This window comes from Oncorhynchus mykiss, chromosome 22 (assembly GCF_057628025.1).
Source record: "Oncorhynchus mykiss isolate SJ-2025 chromosome 22, ASM5762802v1, whole genome shotgun sequence".
NCBI classification, from domain to species: Eukaryota; Metazoa; Chordata; class Actinopteri; order Salmoniformes; family Salmonidae; genus Oncorhynchus; species Oncorhynchus mykiss.
Genome location: NC_143043.1, coordinates 37,533,293 through 37,555,755, shown reverse-complemented (window position 1 = coordinate 37,555,755; position 22,463 = coordinate 37,533,293). Strand labels below are relative to the sequence as shown.

General features: G+C 43.4%; 1 protein-coding gene across 2 annotated transcripts in view; it reads right to left on the bottom strand.

Annotated features, from left to right (window-relative positions):
* Positions 1 to 22,463, bottom strand: part of LOC110501766 (zinc finger protein 385B) — a 153,576-nt gene that overhangs the window by 2,685 nt on the left and 128,428 nt on the right. For both annotated transcript variants that reach the window (XM_021579542.3, XM_090215941.1), the window contains one exon: positions 3,041 to 3,239. In XM_021579542.3, the coding sequence (XP_021435217.2) occupies positions 3,041 to 3,239 (199 nt within the window). The remainder of the gene's footprint in view (positions 1 to 3,040; positions 3,240 to 22,463) is intronic.

The following is a 22,463-nucleotide window of genomic DNA, read 5'->3' as shown; positions in this document are numbered from 1 at the left end:
GTGTGTGTGTGTGTGTGTGTGTGTGTGTGTGTGTGTGTGCGTGCGTGCGTGCATGCGTGCATATGTGTGTGCTTCAATGTGGCCCTCTGTCAATGTTACAGAGCCTAGTTGTCAAACTATTGACCCCTCTATTGTGACACTGAGACGCCTTGTCCCTCCACCCACTCAGAACCATGTACTGTACCAGAACACTATGGAGGACATTGCCACAAGGTAAGGCGCAGTGGCAATCCCACAGTCCCACACCATCCCTCCACCCCACTCCTCTTTTCCTTCCACCCCTTCCCACACACCACACCACACCACACCCACCCTCCAAACCCATGCTCCAACGCCCTGCATTAGGAACGCACTGTAGCTTCTTCCATGAATGTCATTTTGCATTTGTGATCCTCTCAGGAAGTTGTGTAGTATTCTCTTCAGAGAATAGTGCTCTCTTTACACCAATTACACCAGCTGGCACTATGACATCTACAAGCTACACACCACTATACTGGTCTATTGTCACGACTTCTGCCGAAGTCGTTGCCTCTCCTTGTTCGGGCGGAGCTCGGCGTTCGACGTCACCGGTCTTCTAGCCATCATTGATCCATTTTTCATTTTCCATTGGTTTTGTCTTGTCTTCCCACACACCTGTTTTCAATCCCATTCATTACCTGTTGTGTATTTAACCCTCTGTTTCCCCTCATGTCTTTGTCAGAGATTGTTTTGTTGTCAGTGTTGTTTATTTGTTGTATTGGTGCATGACGGGTCCTCGTACCCATGTTTTTTCATGTCTATACTATTTAGTGTTATGGAGCATGTTCTGTGGACAGTTATTAAAAGACTCCATTTACACTCCATTTTGACTCTCCTGCGCCTGACTTCCCTGCCACCTATACACACAGCGTTGACATCTATATTTGGTCTAAACTAGCATTTGAAAGTCTTCATTAAACCTTGCTTCAACTCTGATTTTCACAAAAACTATTCTATGTACTCTTTGAAGACAGTTTGTAAAGTTAACATAACATTTCCTAAGATAAAGTTATTAAATACATTTGGGTGGCAATAAGTATCTACACCAACCGGGTCAATAGAGCAGTAGCTAGCAAGGATTAATTATATTAGCATCCCAAAGCAACACATTCATTCATTAAACACAAAAATTGGTAAGAAAAGGAATACATAAAAGTATACCAGTTACATTTAAGGACCAAAAATTTGACAGCTGCGCCATACAAGTTGCAAAATAGTTGGGAAGAGATTTTCGATGTGCTGATTCCATGGCACATGGTTTATGATCGCTGCAGCTGTACATAGTCCATCTGTAAATAGCCCACCCAATCTACCTCATCCCCATACTGTTTTTATTTACTTTTCTGCTCTTTTGCACACCAGTATCTCTACTTGCACATCATCATCTGCTCATTTATCACTCCAGTGTTAATCTGCTAAATTGTAATTCTTCACTACTATGGTCTATTTATTGCCTACCTCCTCATGCCTTTTGCACACACTGTATATAGACTTAATTTTTTTCTACTGTGTCATTGACTTGTTTATTGTGCTATTGGCTTGTTTATTGTTTACTCCATGTTGTTCCATGTGTAACTCTGTGTTGTTGTCTGTGTCACACTGCTTTGCTTTATCTTGGCCAGGTTGCAGTTGTAAATGAGTTGTAAATGAGAACTTGTTCTCAACTAGCCTACCTGGTTAAATAAAGGTGAAATAAAAAAAATAGAAAATGAACTGATACACAAAACAACACATGATTCAAACCTTCATTTTTCAATTTAAATTATTATACAACATTCTTGCAATCAATAGTATGTTATGTATATGGGGGACACAACCATCCCAGCTCTGCTGATTTTGCTGGGAAGAGACAGAATCATTAGATCACTTGTTTTGGTCCTGCCTATAGTATGTAGCTTGTTTCTGGTCACAGGTTCAGGAATGTCTGAAAAATTACATCCAGCTAGGCAGTCTGTGACTCCGACTAACAGTCATTGGATGTGACTCTGTGAAAAGACACAGGCTGTGTCCCACATGGCACCCTATTCCCTATAAAAAATACATAGAGCTCTTGTCATAAGTAGTGCACTAAACGGGGAATAGGGTGCCATTTGGGACACAGTCACAGAATACTAAGGAGTAGTATCACTGGCTCTGGATCATTACAGAACTTGAACCTAATCTCTTAAGAGGGCTGAGCAGTGACTTTCTGTCTGTGGTCCAAATGGTACCCTATCCCACTACTTTTGAACAGGGTCATATGGGCCCTGCTCAATAGTAGTGCACTATATAGGGAATAGGGTTCAATTTGGGATGCAGATTCTGAAACCCTCTTACCTGCAGTTTGGACCCCAGGAAGAGTAGATGCTGCCTTGGCAACATCTAATGGGGATTCTAATAAAATACTAAATAGCTCCTAATGGGCTCTCCCCTGATGTGAGGCCAGACAGTGTGACTTAAAAAAATATCAAGATCCAACAGAAATTAGTGCAAATGTACATTTTACAACATATTGGTTTAGATTTGAAGCTTTCTTTTCTGCCTTGGTTGGTAACACATGCATGTGGTCTATTCCGGCAGTATTCATCTATACATGATAGATATTAGGTATTATCGTCTTTCCCCTATAGGCCACTCCCACAAAGAAACTTAGAATTATTAAATGAAAAAAAAAATGGATGTGGTTTAACTACTTTATCCCAGTGAGCAAAACTGGTTGAAATGCATGGCAATGAGCATGGCACTTGTTACACTAATGCCTGTTAATGAGTCATTCAATTGGTTAAGGCATTTGTCAGAGTTAATTTAATGAGAAAAACACTTATTCCAAAGAGACATACAGTACACGCATGCACAAGCGTGCATGCACATCCACACACACGTGCATGCACACACACATACGCGCGCGCACGCACACGCACGCACGCACACACACACACACACACACACACACCGCACAAAGCATGCAATGACACAAGATAACACTCAAGGCTAGAGCATGGAGAGGAATGGATGACACACAAGAGCTAAAGTTTCCACATACCTGGTTGGTCAGAGTTGCTGCCCGTGACATTGCTGGTCAAGGTGGTGGAGGTTGTGGTGGTGATTGTCTTTGCACTGTCCAGGGGAGGAGGAAGTGGAGGAGGAGGAAGGGAACTCTTAGGCGGTTTATTCTTGGTGTTCTCCTGTGCTTTGAGCTTCTTGGCATGTTTACTGCCTTTGTAGTGCGCCTCGGCTTGGCTCTGCAGAGGGAGAACAAATGAACCATGCAATCAGGCTCGTTTCTCACACAACAGGTCTCAGTCATGGACTGCAATCACATCGCATCACATAGGACAAAAACACACACACACACACACACACACACACACACACACACACACACACACACACACACACACTTCAATCACAGCTTTCAATAGATAGGCCCAATCAGAGGGAAAATTAGAGAGATGTTTGATTGGATCAGGTTGTTAGGGCGGATCAGGATGTTAGGTTTTTCATATGGCCAATGGGAAGAAGTAGGGTGTGTGTGTGTGTGTGTGTGTGTGTGTGTGTGTGTGTGTGTGTGTGTGTGTGTGAGAGAGAGAGAGAGAAAAAGAGAGAAAAATAGAGAAAAAGAGAGAGAAAAAAAGAGAGCGAAAGAGAGCTTTAGACAAAATAATTCATGATAAGAAAAATGAACAAGAAATGGATTCTAGTGAGTGAGCAAAGAGCATTTTGGAGACTGATAGTTTTAAATTGGTTTGATTGTACACTCTACTCCATATGCTGGATATATGGGGAAAATGACTACAACACACTCAGCGAATCTTTATGTTGATTTAGGAGTTGAGTGGAATATCACCTCACCTCAAGGTGGTCTGGTGCATTGAGTTAATAGCTATATTTTACCAATCTTGTTTTTCACATCCTGTCCTTGCACATACAATCATTAGAAGTAATTCATATTGAACCATGGTCCTCTTCTCTGAGGTGGAACATTCCTGTCTTTTTTACTTTTAAAGGTTTGTGGTCCTCTTCATCACACACATAAACCATGCTGCTATGGAAAGGTGTATTAATTGAGGAGCAAACTGAAGTGAAGATATCCCCGTGGCTATAACATTTACAGAAAACATCTAGGTATCCATGGAAACTCAGAACCTCCAATCCTGGAGTGAGAATTCTTCAGAAAAAGTCACTGATCTGAGGACACATGAGTCACTAGTGACATGAGATTATATCTGTGACTCAAGGGTTGCATCCCAATTGCCACCCTATTCCTTATATAGTGCATTACTTTTGAATAGAGCACTATGTGCCCTGGTTAAACAATTGTGCCCTTAATAGGAAATAGGATGCTATTTGGAATACAGACAAGATGACTCACCCATATTGCCATGAGACAACCAGTCAGATGAAACACCAGAGAAAATGGAAAATCAAGAATGTTTTCTCTGTCGTAGATTAAATGAGACACTGGGTTTTTCTCAATATGTATACTACCGTGCTCCACACTCATTCTTCGGGTGCATTCTCTGAGGATGTTCTCTAGAGTACGTTCTTGTGAGGACGAGAGTGTGGAGAACGGATAAAACATTACAATTGAGAAGCACTCGCACTTTCCCTACGGTATAACCTCACGCTGCACCTCCCCATTCACTGAACCTCCTTCCCGCCAAGACAATGGCAATAGAAACAAAAGAAAATATACACAAAGAAAAAGTTTAATTTCATAATTATCTGCTAGTTACAGTTGAAGTCGGAAGTTTACATAGGCTTAGGTTGGAGTCATTAAAACTTGTTTTTCAACCACTCCACAAATGTATTGTTAACAAACTATAGTTTTGGCAAGTCGGTTAGGATATCTACTTTGTGTATCACACAAGTAATTTTTCCAACAATTGTTTACAGACAGATTATTTCACTTATAATTCACTGTATCACAATTCTAATGGGTCAGAATTTTACATACACTAAATTGACTGTGCCTTTAAACAGCTTGGAAAATTACAGAAAATTATGTTATGGCTTTAGAAGCTTCTGATAGACTAATTGACATTGTTTGAGTCAATTGGAGGTGTACCTGTGGATGTATTTCAAGGCCTACCTTCAAACTCAGTGCCTCTGCTTAACATCATGGGAAAATTAAAATAAATCCAAACGCCTGAAGGTACCACATTCATCTGTACAAAAAATAGTCGCAAGTATAAACACCAAGGGACCACGCAGCCATCATACCGCTCAGGAAGGAGATGTGTTCTGTCTCCTAGAGATGAACGTACGTTGGTGCGAAAAGTGCAAATCAAACCCAGAACAACAGCAAAGGACCTTGTGAAGATGCTGGAGGAAACAGGTACAAAGTATCTAAATCCACAGTAAAACGAGTCCTATATCGACATAACCTGAAAGGCCGCTCAGCAAGGAAGAAGCCACTGCTCCAAAACTGCAATAAAAAAGCCAGACTACGGTTTGAAACTGCACATGGTGACAAAGATTGTACTTTTTGGAGAAATGTCATCTGGTCTGATGAAACAAAAATAGAACTGTTTGGACATGATGACCATCGTTATGTTTGGAGGAAAAAGGGGAATCTTGCAAGCCAAAGAACACCATCCCAACCGTGAAGCACGGTGGTGGCAGCATCATGCTGTGGGTGTGCTTTGCTGCAGGAAGGACTGGTGCAGTTTACAATATAGATGGCATCATGAGGACGGAAAATGTTGTGGATTTATTGAAGCAACATCTCGACATCAGTCAGGAAGTTAAAGCTTGGTCGCAAATGGGTCTTCCAAATGGACAATGACCCCAAGCATACTTCCAAAGTTGTGGCAAAATGGCTTAAGAACAACAAAGTCAAGGTATAGGAGTGGCCATCACAAAGCCCTGACCTCAATCCCATAGAAGATTTGTGGGCAGAACTGAAAAAGCGTGTGCGAGCAAGGAGGCCTACAAACCTGACTCAGTTACACCAGCTCTGTCAGGAGGAATGGGCCAATATTCACCCAACGTATTGTGGGAAGCTTGTGGAAGGCTACCTGAAACGTTTGACCCAAGTTAAACAATTTAAAGGCAATGCTACCAAATACTAATTGAGTGTATGTAAACTTCTGACCCACTGGGAATCTGATGAAAGAAATAAAAGCTGAAATAAATCATTCTCTCTACTGTTATTCTGACATTTCACATTCTTAAAATAAAGTGGTGATCCTAATTGACCTAAGACAGGGAATTTTTACTCGGATTAAATATCAGGAATTGTGAAAAACTGAGTTTACATGTATTTTGCTAAGGGGTAAGTAAACTTCCGACTTCAACTGTATATGTGAATCGTAATAATCTACCTAGCCAGCTAGTTTAACAGACAAAAATGAGCTAGCTAGCTAACAATTCTTCACGGCTATCTGACAAGCTAACAGTAGTAGGTAGCCAGTTAGCCATATTGACATACTTGCAATCCACGCACACTACAGTGGGTATTGTGGGCGGGTAAATATGCATTTTCTGTACTTGACACACATGTGCTTTGCTTTTCAACTAGCTAAAAGCTAGTTGGAGTCTGTGTGTACTTCCGTTTGTACTACCGCATGGTAAAGCAACACACAAGTTGAAAATTATTTTTATTTTACATTTATTTAACTAGTCAAGTCAGTTAAGAACAAATTCTTATTTTCAATGATGGGATGCAGTGCTTTAGACCGCTGCGCCACTCGGGAGCCCCAATATTGAACGCATGCGGTACACAAAACGCTCCACAGCCTGACTTCCGCTGGAATGCAAAGAGTTTGATGCATCTGGTGGACATGAGGCATCATACTCTGACTCTCGTGTGCTCCAATTTGCATGCTCAGAGCACGGTAGTACACATTTTGAGGAACACCCACTGTGTGTACACACTGCTCGAATGGAAAATGTGTCTAAAGATAATTAAGATCTTAAATTGCCTAGAGATTTGCTTTCCTGATAGAAGAGAGAACACTGAAGAAAAAGGCCAAGTAAACCTTTATGTTACTTACAGTAGGTGTAGTTGTCAATTAATTAATTCCTGATTAGAGTGAGGACACACTAGAAAAAGTATTATTACATACAGTAATAGTGTAGACGCCTTTCTGTTTCTACAGTATCAGCCAGTGTCAGAGGAAGGCCCTACAAATTGTCAAAGACTCCAGCCACCCTAGTCATAGACTGTTCTCTCTGCTACCGCACGGCAAGCGGTACCGGAGCGCCAAGTCGAGGTCCAAAAAGCTTCTTAACAGCTTCTACCCCCAAGCCATAAGACTCCTGAACAGCTAATCAAAGGGCTACCCAGACCCTCTTTTACGCTGCTGATACTCTCTGTTTATTATCTATGCATAGTCACTTTACCTACATGTACATATAACCTCAATTACCTCAATTGCCCCCTCACATTGACTCTGTACGGTACTCCCTGTATATAGCCTCGCTTGTTATTTTACTGTTGCTGTTTAATTATTTGTTACTTTTATTTTCTATTGATCTATTTTATACACTTATTATTTTTTTCTTAACTTCTTAATGCATTGTTGGTTAACGGCTTGTAAGTAAGCATTTCACTGCAGGGTTGTATTCGGCGCATGTGACAAACACAATTGTATTGTATTTGATTTGATTAGTTGTTTTCGTTGTCAATTCTATTTCTGTATTACTCCATATCTGAGGTCAAATACACTATATATACAAAAGTAAGTGGATTTAGCTATTTCAGCTACACCTGTTGCTGACAGGTGTATACAATCGAGAAAACAGCCATGCAATCTCCGTAGACAAACATTGGGAGTAGAATGGCCTTACTGAAGAGCTCAGTGACTTTCAATGTGGCACCATCACAGGATGCACCCCATTATTTTTATTTCTACTTTGCACATTCTTCCATTGCAAAACTACCATTCCAGTGTTTTACTTGCTATATTGTATTTACCTTGCCACCAAGGCCTTTTTTTGCCTTTACCTCCCTTCTCACCTCATTTGCTCACATTGTATATAGACTTGTTTATACTTTATTATTGACTGTATGTTTGTTTTACTCCATGTGTAACTCTGTGTTGTTGTATCTGTCGAACTGCTTTGCTTTATCTTGGCCAGGTCGCAATTGTAAATGAGAACTTGTTCTCAACTTGCCTACCTGGTTAAATAAAGGTAAAATAAAAAAAAAATAAAATGCCACCTTTCCAACAATTTAGTTAGTAAAATGTCTGCCCTGCTACAGCTGCCTGGTCAACTGTATGTGCTGTTATTGTGAAGTGTTAACGTTTAGCAGCAACAATGGCTCATCCGCAAAGTGGTAGACCACACAAGCTCAAAGAACGGGACCGCCGAGTGCTGAAGCGCGTAGCACGTAAAAATCATCTGTCCTCGGTTGCAACACTCATTACCGACTTCCAAACTGCCTCTGGACGCAACGTCAGCACAATAACTGTTCGTTGGGAGCTTCATGAAATGGGTTTCCATGGCCGAGCAGTCACACACGTCATTGGACTCTGGAGCACTGGAAATGCGTTCCCTAGAGTGATGAATCACGCTTCACCATGTGGCAGTCCGACGGATGAATCTGGGTTTGAGAACACAACCTGCCCCAATGGAGAGTACCAACTGTAAAGTTTGATGGAGGAGGAATAATGGTATAGGTGTCACACCCTGATCTGTTTTACCTGTCTTTGTGCTTGTCTCCACCCCCCTCCAGGTATTGCCCATCTTCCCCATTATCCCCTGTGTATTTATACCTGTGTTCTCTGTTTGTCTGCTGCCAGTTCATTTTGTTAATATTAACCTACCAGCGTTTGTTTCCCTGCTCCTGGCTGTTTCTTGCTCCTGTTTTCTAGTCCTTCCCGGTTTTGACCGTTCTGCCTACCCTGAGCCTGCCTGACATTTTGTACTTTACCCCACCGTAATGGATTATTGAACCCTGCCTTCTCTGACCCTGAGACTGCCTGCCATTCTGGACCCTTTACACCACATATGTCAGAGTCAAGGCCCGCGGGCCACATCCGGCCCGCAAGAAGGTTTTTTACGGCCCCTGGGATGATCTTGATTTATTATTAGAACCGGCCCGCAGCAAGCCGGCAGCCCGCAGATCTTTTACACGCACCAATACTACATTTCCCACAATGCAAAGGTGACGCACCGAGCAGTAGGCTGCTTCATTTCAATATTTATTGGCACAGCAGTCGTCAGCATCACAGTAAAATTAACTTTCAGATACCCATCAAAAATGGCAAAACGGAAGGTGGATACTGAGAACCGGGGGTTTCAAACAAGGTGGGAGTCGGAGTATATGTTCACGAAGGTAGCTGGAAAACCTGTGTGTCTTCTGTGTGGAGAAAGTGTGGCGGTACTGAAAGAGTATAATCTGAGACGACATTATGAAACGAAACACGCGGACAAAAACAAGAATATGGACATGGAACAAAGGCTACAAAAGGCAGAGGAATTAAAACGAGGCCTCAAATCTCGACAGGCTCTGTTCAAAAAAGCCAAATCACAAGGCCAGGCTGCTGTCAAGGCCAGTTTTATTTTGGCAGAAGAGATCGCTAAATCAGCCCGGCCATTTACGGAGGGGGATTTCATCAAAAACTGCATGATTAAAGTTTGTGACGAAGTTTGCCCAGAAAAAAGGCAACTCTTTTTAAATGTGAGTCTGAGCAGAAACACCATTGCCGAGAGAGTAGACCAGTTGTCCATCAATCTAAAAGAGCAGCTTGTGAAAAAGGGAAAAGATTTTATTGCATATTCCTTGGCTGTGGATGAGAGCACCGACATTTCTGACATTGCCCAGTTGTCAATTTTCATCCGCGGAGTGGACTCCAACCTAAGCGTGACAGAGGAGTTTTTGGCTTTACGTCCTATGCATGGCACAACTACGGGGCATGATTTGTATGAAGAGGTGTCAAGATGTGTAAATGAGATGGAGCTGCCTTGGGAAAAACTCGTGGGTTTGACAACCGACGGAGCACCTGCGATGTGTGGACACAGGAGCGGACTGGTGGCGAAGATACGGGAAAAGATGCAAGAGGAAAACGCGACAGGTGAGCTGACAGCTTATCATTGTATCATACACCAGGAAGCGTTGTGCGGTAAAGCCTTGAAAATGGAGCATGTAATGAGCATCATCACGCGCACAGTTAACTTTATCAGAGCCAAAGGTTTGAATCACCGCCAGTTCAAGGCATTTCTGACGGAGTTAGAAACGGAGCATGGTGATTTGCCTTATCACACAGAGGTGCGATGGCTAAGCCAGGGAAAGGTGCTTCAAAGATGTTTCGAGCTTCGTGAGGAGATTTGTCTGTTCTTGGACAGCAAAGGGAAAGACACAACACAACTCCGAGACGAAATGTTTCTGTGTGAAATGGCTTTTCTGTGTGACATTACGAGTCATCTGAATGCAATAAACTTGCAGCTGCAGGGTCGGGATCGTGTCATCTCTGATATGTACAGTACAGTGAAGGCATTTAAAACCAAACTGACTCTGTGGGAGACGCAGATGCGGAAAGAAAATTTGAGCCACTTTCCCAGCTGCCAGACCATGAAAGAGAAGCTCTCTACCAGTGCGTTCCCGAGCACACAGTTGGCTGATAAAATAGGTATGCTTGCCGCTGACTTTCGACGCCGATTTGCTGACTTTGAAGCACAAAAAAGCAGGTTGGAACTGCTCGGTAACCCATTTGCTGTTGACGTGGAAAGCTCACCACCAAACCTCCAAATGGAGTTGATTGACCTCCAATGCAATGATGCACTGAGGGCAAAATATGCGGCAGTGGGTGCTGCGGAGTTCGCCCGTTTCCTCCCCGGCACAATGCCCCAGCTGCGCATCCAGGCTGCTCAAACGTTGTCTATGTTTGGCAGCACATACCTGTGTGAACAACTGTTTTCTTTGATGAACCTGAACAAAACATCACACAGAAGTCGACTTACTGCTGAACACCTCCACTCAATTCTGAGGATTTCTTCAGCTCAGAGCCTTACCCCGAACATTGATGAACTTGTGGAAAAGATGGGACACCACCAAGTATCACCCTCAACCTCAAACAAGTGAACATTACTGTGCAATCACATATTTAGAGTTTTTACTCAGTTCAAGTTTAAAAGTTAAAATTTAATATTTGTTTTCACTGCATGTTACTTCTCCTTAAACAAAGTGTTGTTTTTGATTAATAGATTTTTGCACTTTATTTTTTTGTATTTCAATCCAATTATATTTTAAAAATATTTCAGTTGAGTGGATGATAGAAAATTGCTATTATTGTTTTTTCTTTGAAGTAAATTTAGCCCACTTTTGCTAAAATAGAAAATATAGTCTACTGATGGTGCCTTGAATACCGGTTTCTTTCATTTAATGTTCATGTTATGGGGATATTTATATAAAGGAAATTTGTCTTTTGTGTCTGTTGAAAATTAAAGATTACTGACAGAGCCATAAGAAAATATTGCTTTATTTATCTGATCATATTGTAATATATTTGTTAGGTTTTCAGTAGGTTCAATTAGGTTCACTAGACTATATGCGTCATTTAAAAATTTTTCAATGAACATTCGAACAGTCCGGCCCTCGTCTTGTAGCTGATTTTTTTATTTGGCCCTCCGTCCATTTGACTTTGACACCCCTGCTTTACACCCTCTCTGGATTAATGACCACTGCCTGCCTTAACCTGTCGTTTGCGTGCCCCTGTTTTGGAATTCAACTTTGTTTCTTCGAAACACTGTCTGCATCTGGGTCTTACCTTAAACCGTGATAGTACGAACTGACCATGACTGACCCAGCAGACTCGGACCAGATCCGCAAAGCCCTTGCTTCCCAAGAAGCCATCATTGGAAGGCACGAGGAGTTGCGTCACGACCAAGCATTGAACACATTGCTGGAGCAATTCCGTGGGTTGTCTACTAGGCAGCAGCGAGATGATCCAGTTCCTGCTCATTAAGTCTCCTCAGGTTCCCGTGGTATTGGAATTCTCCAGGCTCCAGCGACACAATCCCTCATTGACTGGTCTGCCAGTGACATCATGGGCTGGAGCCCGTTCTGCCACGCCCACTGCCTGAAGTCAGCGCAGGCTGTTCCGGGACTCTGAGGTTTCCCCGGACCTCTCCGCCATTCCCTTGGAGTACCAGGACCTCCGGGAGGTGTTCAGTAAGGCCCGGGCCACTTTGCTGTCGCCGCACTGACCTTGTGACTGCGGGATTGGTATTCTTCTAGGCACCACTCCACCCTGGGGACGACTGTACTCTCTGTTGGGTCCGGAGACCAAGGCTATGGAGACCTACATTGTGGACTCCCTTGCTCCTGGGTTCATCCGTCTTTCTGCCTCCCCCGCCGCGCAGGGTTCTTCTTTGTGGAGAAGAAGGACAAAACCCTGCACCCTTGCATTGACTACCGAGGTCTCAACGACATCACAGAGAAAAAACACTACCCTCTACCTAACCTCCTCGGCCTTCGAGCCACTCCAGGGGGCCACCGTGTTCTCCAAGCTGGACCTACGGAATGCCTACCACCTGGTGCGGATACGGGAGGGGGGCGAGTGGAAGACTGCCTTCAACATGGCCAGCGGCCACCACAAGTATCTTGTCATGCCCTTTGGCCTTACCCTGCTATGTTCCAGGCTCTGGTTAATGATGTTATCCGCTACATGTTGAACCGGTTCGTTTTCGTCTAACTCAATGACATCCTTGTCTTCTGGGATAAATCATCGCTGCAGGGAGCGTACAGATGGATCCAATCCAGGGAAGGTGAGTGCAGTGTTGGATTGCCCACTGCCTCAACGCTACAGAGAGGAACTACGGTTTGGGGAATCGTGAGCTGCTCATGGTGAAGATGGCGTTGGAGGAGTGGAGGCACTAGCTGGAGGAGGCGGAACATGCATTCATCATGTGGACCGACCACAAGAACCTGGAATATCTCCGCACTGCCAAGTGCCTCAATTCCAGGCAGGGCCCTACTGTTCACCCGGTTCAACTTCTCCCTCTCTCCTACCGGCTGGGATCCATGTTCATGCCTAACGCTGTCCACTCCGTGGTCCTGGAGTGGGTCCCACTCCCACTCCGTGGTCCCACTCCTCCAGGCTTGCCTGCCACCCGGGCTAACGGCGGACCCTGGCTTTTGTGCGACAACGCTTTTGGTGGCCTACCATGGTTCCTGACGTCTCCGCCTTTGTCACCGCTTGCATGGTCTCCGCCTCAATTCATGGGTATTAATATCGATTTGGTCCCCCCTGTGCTGCTATAACAGCCTCCACTCTTCTGGGAAAGCTTTCCACTAGATGTTGGAACATTGCTGTGGGGACTTGCTGCCATTTAGTCACAAGAGCATTAGTGAGGTCGGGCACTGATGTTAAGTGATTAAGCATGGCTTGCAGTCGGCGTTCCAATTCATCCCAAAGGTGTTTGATGGGGTTGAGGTCAGGGCTCTGTGCAGGCTAGTCAAGTTCTTCCACACCGACCTTGACAAACCATTTCTGTATGGACCTTGCTTTGTGCACAGGGGCATTGTCATGCTGAAACAGGAAGGGCCTTCCCCAACTGTTGCCACAAAGTTGGAAGCACAGAACAGTCACTGTTCCCTTCACTGAAACTAAGGGGCCTAGCCCATGACAAACAGCCCCAGACCATTATTCCTCCTCCACCAAACGTTACAGTTGGTAATATGCATTGGGGCGGCATATAGCGTTCTCCTGGCATCCGCCAAACCCAGATTCATCCATCGGACTGCCAGATGGTGAGATGTGATTCATTACTCCAGAGAACGCATTTCCACCGCTCCAGAGTCCAATGGCGGAAAGATTTACACCACTAGCTGACGCTTGGCATTGCACATGGTGATCTTAGGGTTGTGTGTGACTAATCGGCCATGGAAACCCACAGTGGTCCCGTTCTGTGAGCTTTCACAATAACAGCACTTACAGTTGACCGGGCAGGTTCTAACAGGTTCTAACAGGTTCAGAAATTTGACTAACTGACTTGTTGGAAAGGTGGCATCCTATGACGGTGCCACGTTGAAAGTCACTGAGCTCTTCAGTAAGGCCATTCTACTGGCAATGTTTGTCTATGGAGATTGCATGGCTGTGTGCTCGATTTTATACGCCTGTCAGCAACAGGTGTGGCTGAAGTCTTCCTACTTTTGTATATACAGTATTATGAATAAAAACATGTCTAGTTAGATTTCTTGCTTTGAAGTAGCCTACCTTATACATTTGATCCCTGATTCATTGATTGAGGGAATAATTTTATAAAGACAAGTATTTGGTTGTAATGTTGCAATGTTTTTTACCATCCTCCAGGATAGCTACTGCATGGGTTTGCAGGCTTTTGTTCAAGCCCTGGTCTAACCACATCGTAGCCTAAACATCAGCTGCTCAACAGGACCTTGTTAAGCAGACTTGGGTGTTTCAGGGCTGGATTAAAGGCCTGCACATCCAGGAGCTCTCCAGATGGGGGGTTGACCACAGAACAGTTCTACTTTGTGGGGGGTTAAGTGCTTTGGTCAAGGGCACAACGGCAAGAGATGGTAGGTACATGGGATCAGACACAGCAACCTTCCAGTGTCAATAATGCTTAGTTTTTCATGTAGGCTATAATAATAGTCATTCAAATTTAGTTAAAAGTCATGGAGAAGTCATGGAAAATGTGTATAAACCCTTAACAGTGAATAATCAGATGTGTCTATAGCATAATGTCATTTGTGAATATCTGTGAGCATAGTCTAATGGACCGACTTGGAAAAAGACAGCTCCTGCACTTCTTTCATCCCAAGTTAAGCACTGTGTACAATAGAAACACATTGGCACACTGTTACAAGCTGTCTTTAGGCCATACTGAGTAGTGTTTGCATTTGTTCTCCATTACAGACACCGTAGGTATGCATTATGTCAGCACTCTGTGGACTAGCAGAGAGAATTTATAGAGACTTTTAAAGCTGGAGGGCCAAGTGCCAGTCTTGTGAATGGAGTTGGACAAATGCTCTTGAAATACACTCTCTGTATCCCTCTCTCTTCCTTTCTCTGTTTCTCCCTCTCTGCCTCTCTCTCGCTCTCTGTCTCTCTCTCTCTCTCTCTCTCTCTCTATATATCTTTCAGGAGCAAGTATTCTTGTGACACTCTCCTGTGATGCAGTGCGTACAGTACGTGCATGCGTGTGCATGCACATATGTAGCTGAATCACTGAGATTAATCAGACAATTATGCTCTATACATGGTCTGTGTTTTCATGCAAGATGTCACAACTAGTTCCTTAGTCTCTAAGTTCACCACAGTCACAGTCTCAGCGCATGCAACCTCACCCTGATGCCCTGGCTCCTTCCCAAAAGCTTTCATTGTAGATACTGTAAAATTAGACCTTGCAGACGCCATTCTCATGGTGGAAATCTCACGGAATCTAAACACGCATTGGTTACCCAAGAACTGTTACTAGTTGACTAATTAAATATATAATCAAACTAAATAGACTAGATAAAAGTTAATTTAAAAAAGAATGTGCCATGATTTCTATGTTTATAGGAAATACTATTGCAGTGTGTTATGGTATTATAGCTGTTTTCCTTTCCACTTGAGAAGGCCGGCAGATGTGTTTTGTGTGGTGTTGTGGCCTCGTTAACTGGAACCTTTAATAGCAGCTAATCTGGAAATAGCATTATCATGAGAGCTCAAGTGAATATTCATTACACATGACAAATAAACTTGAAACTTGGATACTGGTTGAATAAATAAAACTGCCACGATTTCTACAAATTCTCTTTGTGGTGATATATTTTTGGTGTGTTTGTTTTATTCCCACTCCTGTTGAGGCTAATTGAGGGGCAGATGTGTTGTGGCCTAGTTAACATGGAGAGTTTTGTTTTAAAGACAGGGTTAATCTGGAATGGCCTGACCTTTAGGTCTTCTTCTAATCTACTATGTTTCTCCAGAAAACAAAGATCATCCTATTAAGTGTTAAGAAAACGCCACTATATTAATCATAGCTGATTAAAACCCTATGGAAAAACCTCATTCATTTTTTACATGTGATCATGTGAATTGTTCCCCAAAAATTTTTTATGTGATCACTTAATCTTATGTGAAGTTACATGGAACTACACATGTGATAGCATGGAACTACACATGTGATAGCATGGAACTACACGTGAAGTGTTTGAAAACATGTTTCACATGATTTTGCATGTGAAATTTCACTTGAAATCATGTGATTGGGGGTAGAAGCTGTTTAGAAGCTTCCTGTACCGCTTGTCATGCGGTAGCAGAGAGAACAGTCTATGACTAGGGTGGCTGGAGTCTTTGACAATTTTTAGCGGCTTCCTCTGACACTGCCTGGTATAGAGGTCCTGGATGACAGGAAGCTTTGCCCCAGTGATGTACTGGGCCGTACGCACTACCCTCTGTAGTGCCTTGCGGTCAGAGGCCGAGCAGTTGCCATACCAGTCAGGATGCTCTCAATGGTGCAGCTGTAGAACCTTTTGAGGATCTGAGGATCCATGCCAAATCTTTTCAGTCTCCTGAGGGGGAATAGGTTTTATCATGCCCTCTTTACAACTGTATTGGTGTGCTTGGACCATGTTGTTTGTTGGTGATGTGGACGCCAAGGATCTTGAAGCTCTCAACCTGCTCCACGCAGCCCCGTCGATGAGAATGGGGGCGTGCTCGGTCCTCTTTTTCCTGTAGCCCACAATCATCTCCTTAGTCTTGATCACGTTGAGGGAGAGGTTGTTTTCCTGGAACCACACTACCAGGTCTCTGACTTCCTCCCTATAGGCTGTGTCGTCGTTGTCGGTGATCAGGCCTACCACTGTTGTGTCGTCTGCAAACTTAATGATGGTGTTGGAGTCGATGGTGTTGGTGCCTGGCTGTGCAGTCATGAGTGAACAGAGAGTACAGGAGGGGACTGAGCACGCACCTCTGAGGATCAGTGTAGCGGATGTGTTGTTACCTACCCTTACCACCTGGGGGCGGCCCGTCAGGAAGTCCAGGATCCAGTTGCAGAGGGAGGTGTTTAGTCACAGGGTCCTTAGCTTATTGATGAGCTTTGAGGGCACTATGGTGTTGAACGCTGAGCTGTAGTCAATGAATAGCATTCTCACATAGGTGTTCCTTTTGTCCAGGTGGGAAAGGGCATTGTTGAGTGCAATAGAGATTGCATCATCTGTGGATCTGTTAGGGTGGTATACCACTTGGAGTGGATCTAGGGTTTCTATGATAATGGGGTTGAATTGAGCCATGACCAGCCTTTCAAAGCACTTCATGATGTGAGTGCTACTGGTCAGTAGTCATTTAGGCAGGTTACCTTAGTGTCCTTGGGCACAGGGACTATGGTGGTCTGCTTTAAACATGTTGATATTACAGACTCTGACAGGGAGAGGTTGAAAATGCCAGGGAAGACACTTGCCAGTTGGTCAGCACATGCTCGCAGAAACACGTCCTGGTAATCCGTCTGGCCCTGCGGCCTTGTGAATGTTGACCTGTTTAAAGGTCTTACTCACATCGGCTGTGGAGAGCGTGATCACACAGTTTTCCAGTATAGCTGGTGTTCTCATGCATGTTTCAGTGTTATTTGCCTCGAAGCAAGCATATTTATTTATTTTATTTATCCGTTATTTTACCAGGTAAGTTGACTGAGAACACGTTCTCATTTGCAGCAACGACCTGGGGAATAGTTACAGGGGAGAGGAGGGGGATGAATGAGCCAATTGTAAACTGGGGATTATTAGAAGTAGAAGCATAGAAGCATAGAAGTAGTTTAGCTCGTCTGGTAGGCTCGTGTCACTGGGCAGCTTTCGGCTGTGCTTCCCATTGTAGTCTGTAATGGTTTGCAAGCCCTGCCACATCCGACGAGCGTCAGAGCCGGTATAGTACAATTCGATCTTAGTCCTGTATTGATGCTTTGCCTGTTTGATGGTTCGTCGGAGAGCATATTGGGATTTCTTATAAGCTTCCGGGTTAGAGTCCCGCTCCTTGAAAGCGGCAGCTCTAGTCTTTAGCTCAGTGAGGATGTTGCCTGTAATCAATGGCTTCTGGTTGGGGTATGTATGTAGGGTCACTGTGGGGACGACATCATCAATGCACTTATTGATGAAGCCAATGACTGATGTGGTGTACTCCTCAATGCCATCGGAGGAATCCCGGAACATATTCCAGTCTGTGCTAGGAAAACAGTCCTGTAGCTTAGCATCTGCTTCCTCTGACCACTTTTTTTTTAGATCGAGTCACTGGTGCATCCTGTTTAAATTTTTGCTTGTAAGCAGGATTCAGGAGGATAGAATTATGGTCAGATTTGCCAAATGGAGGGCGAGGGAGAGCTTTGTATGCGTCACTGTGTGTGGAGTAAAGGTGATCCAGAGTTTTTTTCCCTCTGGTTGTACATTTAACATGGTGATAGAAATTTGGTAAGACCGATTTAAGTTTCCCTGCATTAAAGTCCCCGGCCACTAGGAGCGCCGCTTTTGGGTGAGCATTTTCCTGTTTGCTTATGGTGGAATACAGCTCATTGAGTGCGGTCTTAGTGCCAGCCTCAGTCTGTGGTGGTATGTAGACAGCTACAAAAAAATCTGATTAAAACTCTCTTGGTAGATAGTGTGGTCTACAGCTTATCATGAGATACTCTACCTCAGGCGAGCAAAACCTTGAGACTTCCTTAAATATCGTGCAACAGCTATTATTTACAAAAATACATAGTCCACCGCCCCTTGTCTTACCAGATGCCACTGTTCTATCCTGCCGATACAGCGTATAACCAGCCAGCTGTATGTTGATAATGTCGTCGTTCAACCACGACTCCGTGAAGCATAAGATATTACAGTTTTGAATATTCCTTTGGTATTTTAATCTTCCTCGTAGATCATCGATTTTTATTTTCCAACGATCGCAAGTTTGCTAGCAGAATGGAGGGCAGTGGGGGTTAATTCAGTTGCCTACGAATTCTCAGAAGGCAGCCCGCCCTCCGGACCCTTTTTCTCCACCTTCTCTTCATGCACATGACAGGGATCTGGGCCTGTTCCTGGCAAAAGCAGTATGTCATTCATATCGGGCTCATCGGGCTGTTAAAGGAAAAAAAGGATTCTGCCAGTCCGTGGTGAGTAATCACAGTTCTGATGTCCAGAAATTATTTTTTTATTTTTTATTTTTTAGACGATAACAGCAACTTTATGGACAAAATAAATAAGAAATAAATACGTTACGAACAACGCAAAGAAAAAAAAAGAGAAAAAGCTATTGGATAGGAACACGTGATAAAAAACATATAATCAATTTTAAATTCAGGCTGTAACAACAAAAGTAGGAAAAAGTCAAGGGGTGTGAATACTTTCTGAAGGCCCTGTATCTAATAATCTTTATCCCAGAAAAACATCTCCTTCTTCTCCAAAAAAGACCATGACTTGAGCACAACTACTTTAAGGGGTGTAGTAGAGCTCCAATTTAATGAAGCCATTGAGGACCGGCCACCTTTCAGTCTTATCTACACTTCTCATACTACAACATCATTAAGCTTTAATGAGGAAAGCAGGTTGTGTTTGTGTTTGTTTCATATCTGCCATCTCAGGTATGGTTCACATGGAGTTTCCTCTAAACTAGGGAACTTAGCTCAGCTGGATCATATATAGACACATGCGCGTGTGCGCACACAGCTTACACACAAACATGTGCTTGCGGAGCACACCACACACACACACACACACACACAACACACACACACATAGCCACTGAGTGTTGACACCACAGCTAACCTAAAATGACATGGCTTCTGAGGAAAAAGCTTGCTTCCTCACAGTGCCTGCTGGCTTTGCTTTCATCTGAATGAGATGTCTCTCTCTTCAATTGAACGCAAAATGGTTGAGGATAGAGCCTGCAGCCCTCCGAGCTGTATCAATCCAATATTGGCCTGACTTCAAACATACAGGGCAGATGATATTCTCTCTCTCTCTCTCTCTCTCTCTCTCTCTCTCTCTCTCTCTCTCTCTCTCTCTCTCTCTCTCTCTCTCTCTCTCGCTCTCCCTCCCTCTCTCTCTCTCTCTCTCTCGACATTCTTCAACAATGAGTTAAAAAGCTGATAGTTTAATAAATAACAGTGGAAGGGGATAGGCATTGGAGCAATATACTGGTGAATGTCGGGAGAGTTATTTCATCAAGATCTTTGAGAATGATTGCAATTGGTATGTCTGGTAGCCAATAGCCATCTGTAAAAGTTTTTTTATATTGCAAAAGAGCACATCGAAAAGCTATTTTTCACAGTGGGAAGAAACTGAGATTAAGTTTTAATTAAAAAAACACATTTTATGGACCTGTTAGTTTGCCTGTGGGTTTAGCCTGAAGCATAATTACATATTTAAAATGATTCATGCATTATAAATAGAGACATTTATTTTATTGAGGCTGGACATAAACCACTGCTGGACAGGCATTAATCAGAAGCCTTTAACTTCTTATGGCTGCAGGGGCAGTATTGAGTAGCTTGGATGAAAGGTGCCCAGAGGTGCCCAGAGTAAACTGCCTGCTCCTCAGTCCCAGTTGCTAATATATGCATAGTATTATTAGTATTGGATAGAAAACACTCTGAAGTTTCTAAAACTGTTTGAACATAACTCATATGGCAGGCAACAAACCTGAGAAGAAATCCAAACAGGAAGTGGGAAATCTGAGGTTGGTCGATTTTCAATCCAGCCCCTATTGAATACACAGTGGGATATTGGTTATGTTGCACTTCCTAAGGCTTCCACTAGATGTCAACCGTCTTTAGAAACTTGAATGAGGCTTCTACTGTGATGTTGGGCCGGAGGAGAGCTCTTTGAGTCAGTGGTCTGGCAGAGAGCCAGGTCCTGGTCACGTGCATTTCACATGATAGCGACCTGCGTTCCATGGAACGTTATTGAAGATTTATGATAAAAACATCCTAAAGATTGATTCTATACTTAGTTTGAAATGTTTCTACGACCTGTAATATAACTTAACAAAAGTAGCTACTTGGACATAAATAATGAACATTATCAAACTAAATCAAACATTTAATGTGGAACTGGGATTCCTGGGAGTGCATTCTGATGAAGATCATCAAAGGTAAGGAAATATTTATAATGTTATTTCTGATTTCTGTTGACTCCAACATGGCAAAAAAAATAATTTCTGAGCGACGTCTCAGATTATTGCATGGTTTGCTTTTTCCGTAAAGTTTTTTTGAAATCTGACACAGCGGTTGCATTAAGGAGAGGTATATCTATATTTCCATGTCTAACAATTGTATTTATAGACATTTATAATGAGTATTTCTGTAAAATGATGTGGCTCTCTGCAATATCTTAATAGGTGTGCGTTTCTTTTTCTTCTAGATCGCTCTCTGCAATATCACCAGATGTTTTTGGAACTAGTGAATGTAACGCTCCAATGTATACTGAGATTTATTTATATAAATACAAACAAAACATACATGTATTGTGTAACATGAAGTCCTATGAGTGTCATCTGATGAAGATCATCAAAGGTTAGTGATTCGCGCTGTACTGCAGCGCCAGCTGTGCCATCAGAGTTCCTGGGTTCGCGCCCAGGCTCTGTCGTAACCGGCCGCGACCGGGAGGTCCGTGGGGCGACGCACAATTGGCCTAGCGTCGCCCGGGTTAGGGAGGGCTTGGTCGGTAGAGGTGTCCTTGTCTCATCGCGCACCAGCGACTCCTGTGGCGGGCTGGGCGCAGTGTGCGCTAACCAAGGTGGCCAGGTGCACGGTGTTTCCTCTGGCGCATTGGTGCGGCTGGCTTCCGGGTTGGATGCGTGCTGTGTTAAGAAGCAGTGCGGCTTGGTTGGGTTGTGTATTGGAGGACGCATGACTTTCAACCTTCGTCTCTCCCGAGCCCGTACGGGAGTTGTAGCGATGAGACAAGATAGTAGCTACTACAAAAATTGGATACCACGAGAAAAAAAAGGTTAGTGATTCATTTTATCTCTATTTGTGCTTTTTGTGACTCCTCTCTTTGGCTGAAAAAATGGCAGAATTTTTCTGTGAGTTGGTCGTGACCTAACATAATTGTTTCTGGTGCTTTCGCTGTAAAGCCTATTTGAAATCGGACACTGTGGTGGGATTAACAACAAGATTACCTTTTTAAACGGTACAAAATACTGTATAATTAATTTTAATTATGAGATTTCTGTTGTTTTGAATTTGTCGCCCTGCACTTTCACTGGCTGTTGTCATATCGATCACGTTAATGGGATTGCAGCCCTAAGAAGTTTTAACTAATATGATTCATCTCTAAGGTTTTGTCCCAAATGGCACCCTATTCCCTATAAAGATTACTACTTTTGACCAGGGCCCTATGGTAGTTGGTGCACTATGTGGGGAATAGGGTGCCATTTGGGACACAGTCTAAACTGCTGGCTGTTAAAAGGTTCTGATTGAGGATGTTAAGTAAGACAGACGTTGACTTGAATGCTCTTTCACAGTCAATATATAAGGGCCAACCATGCTGGTATGGAAATGCAATAAAACCAATTTTGAGTCTGTTCACTCATTCT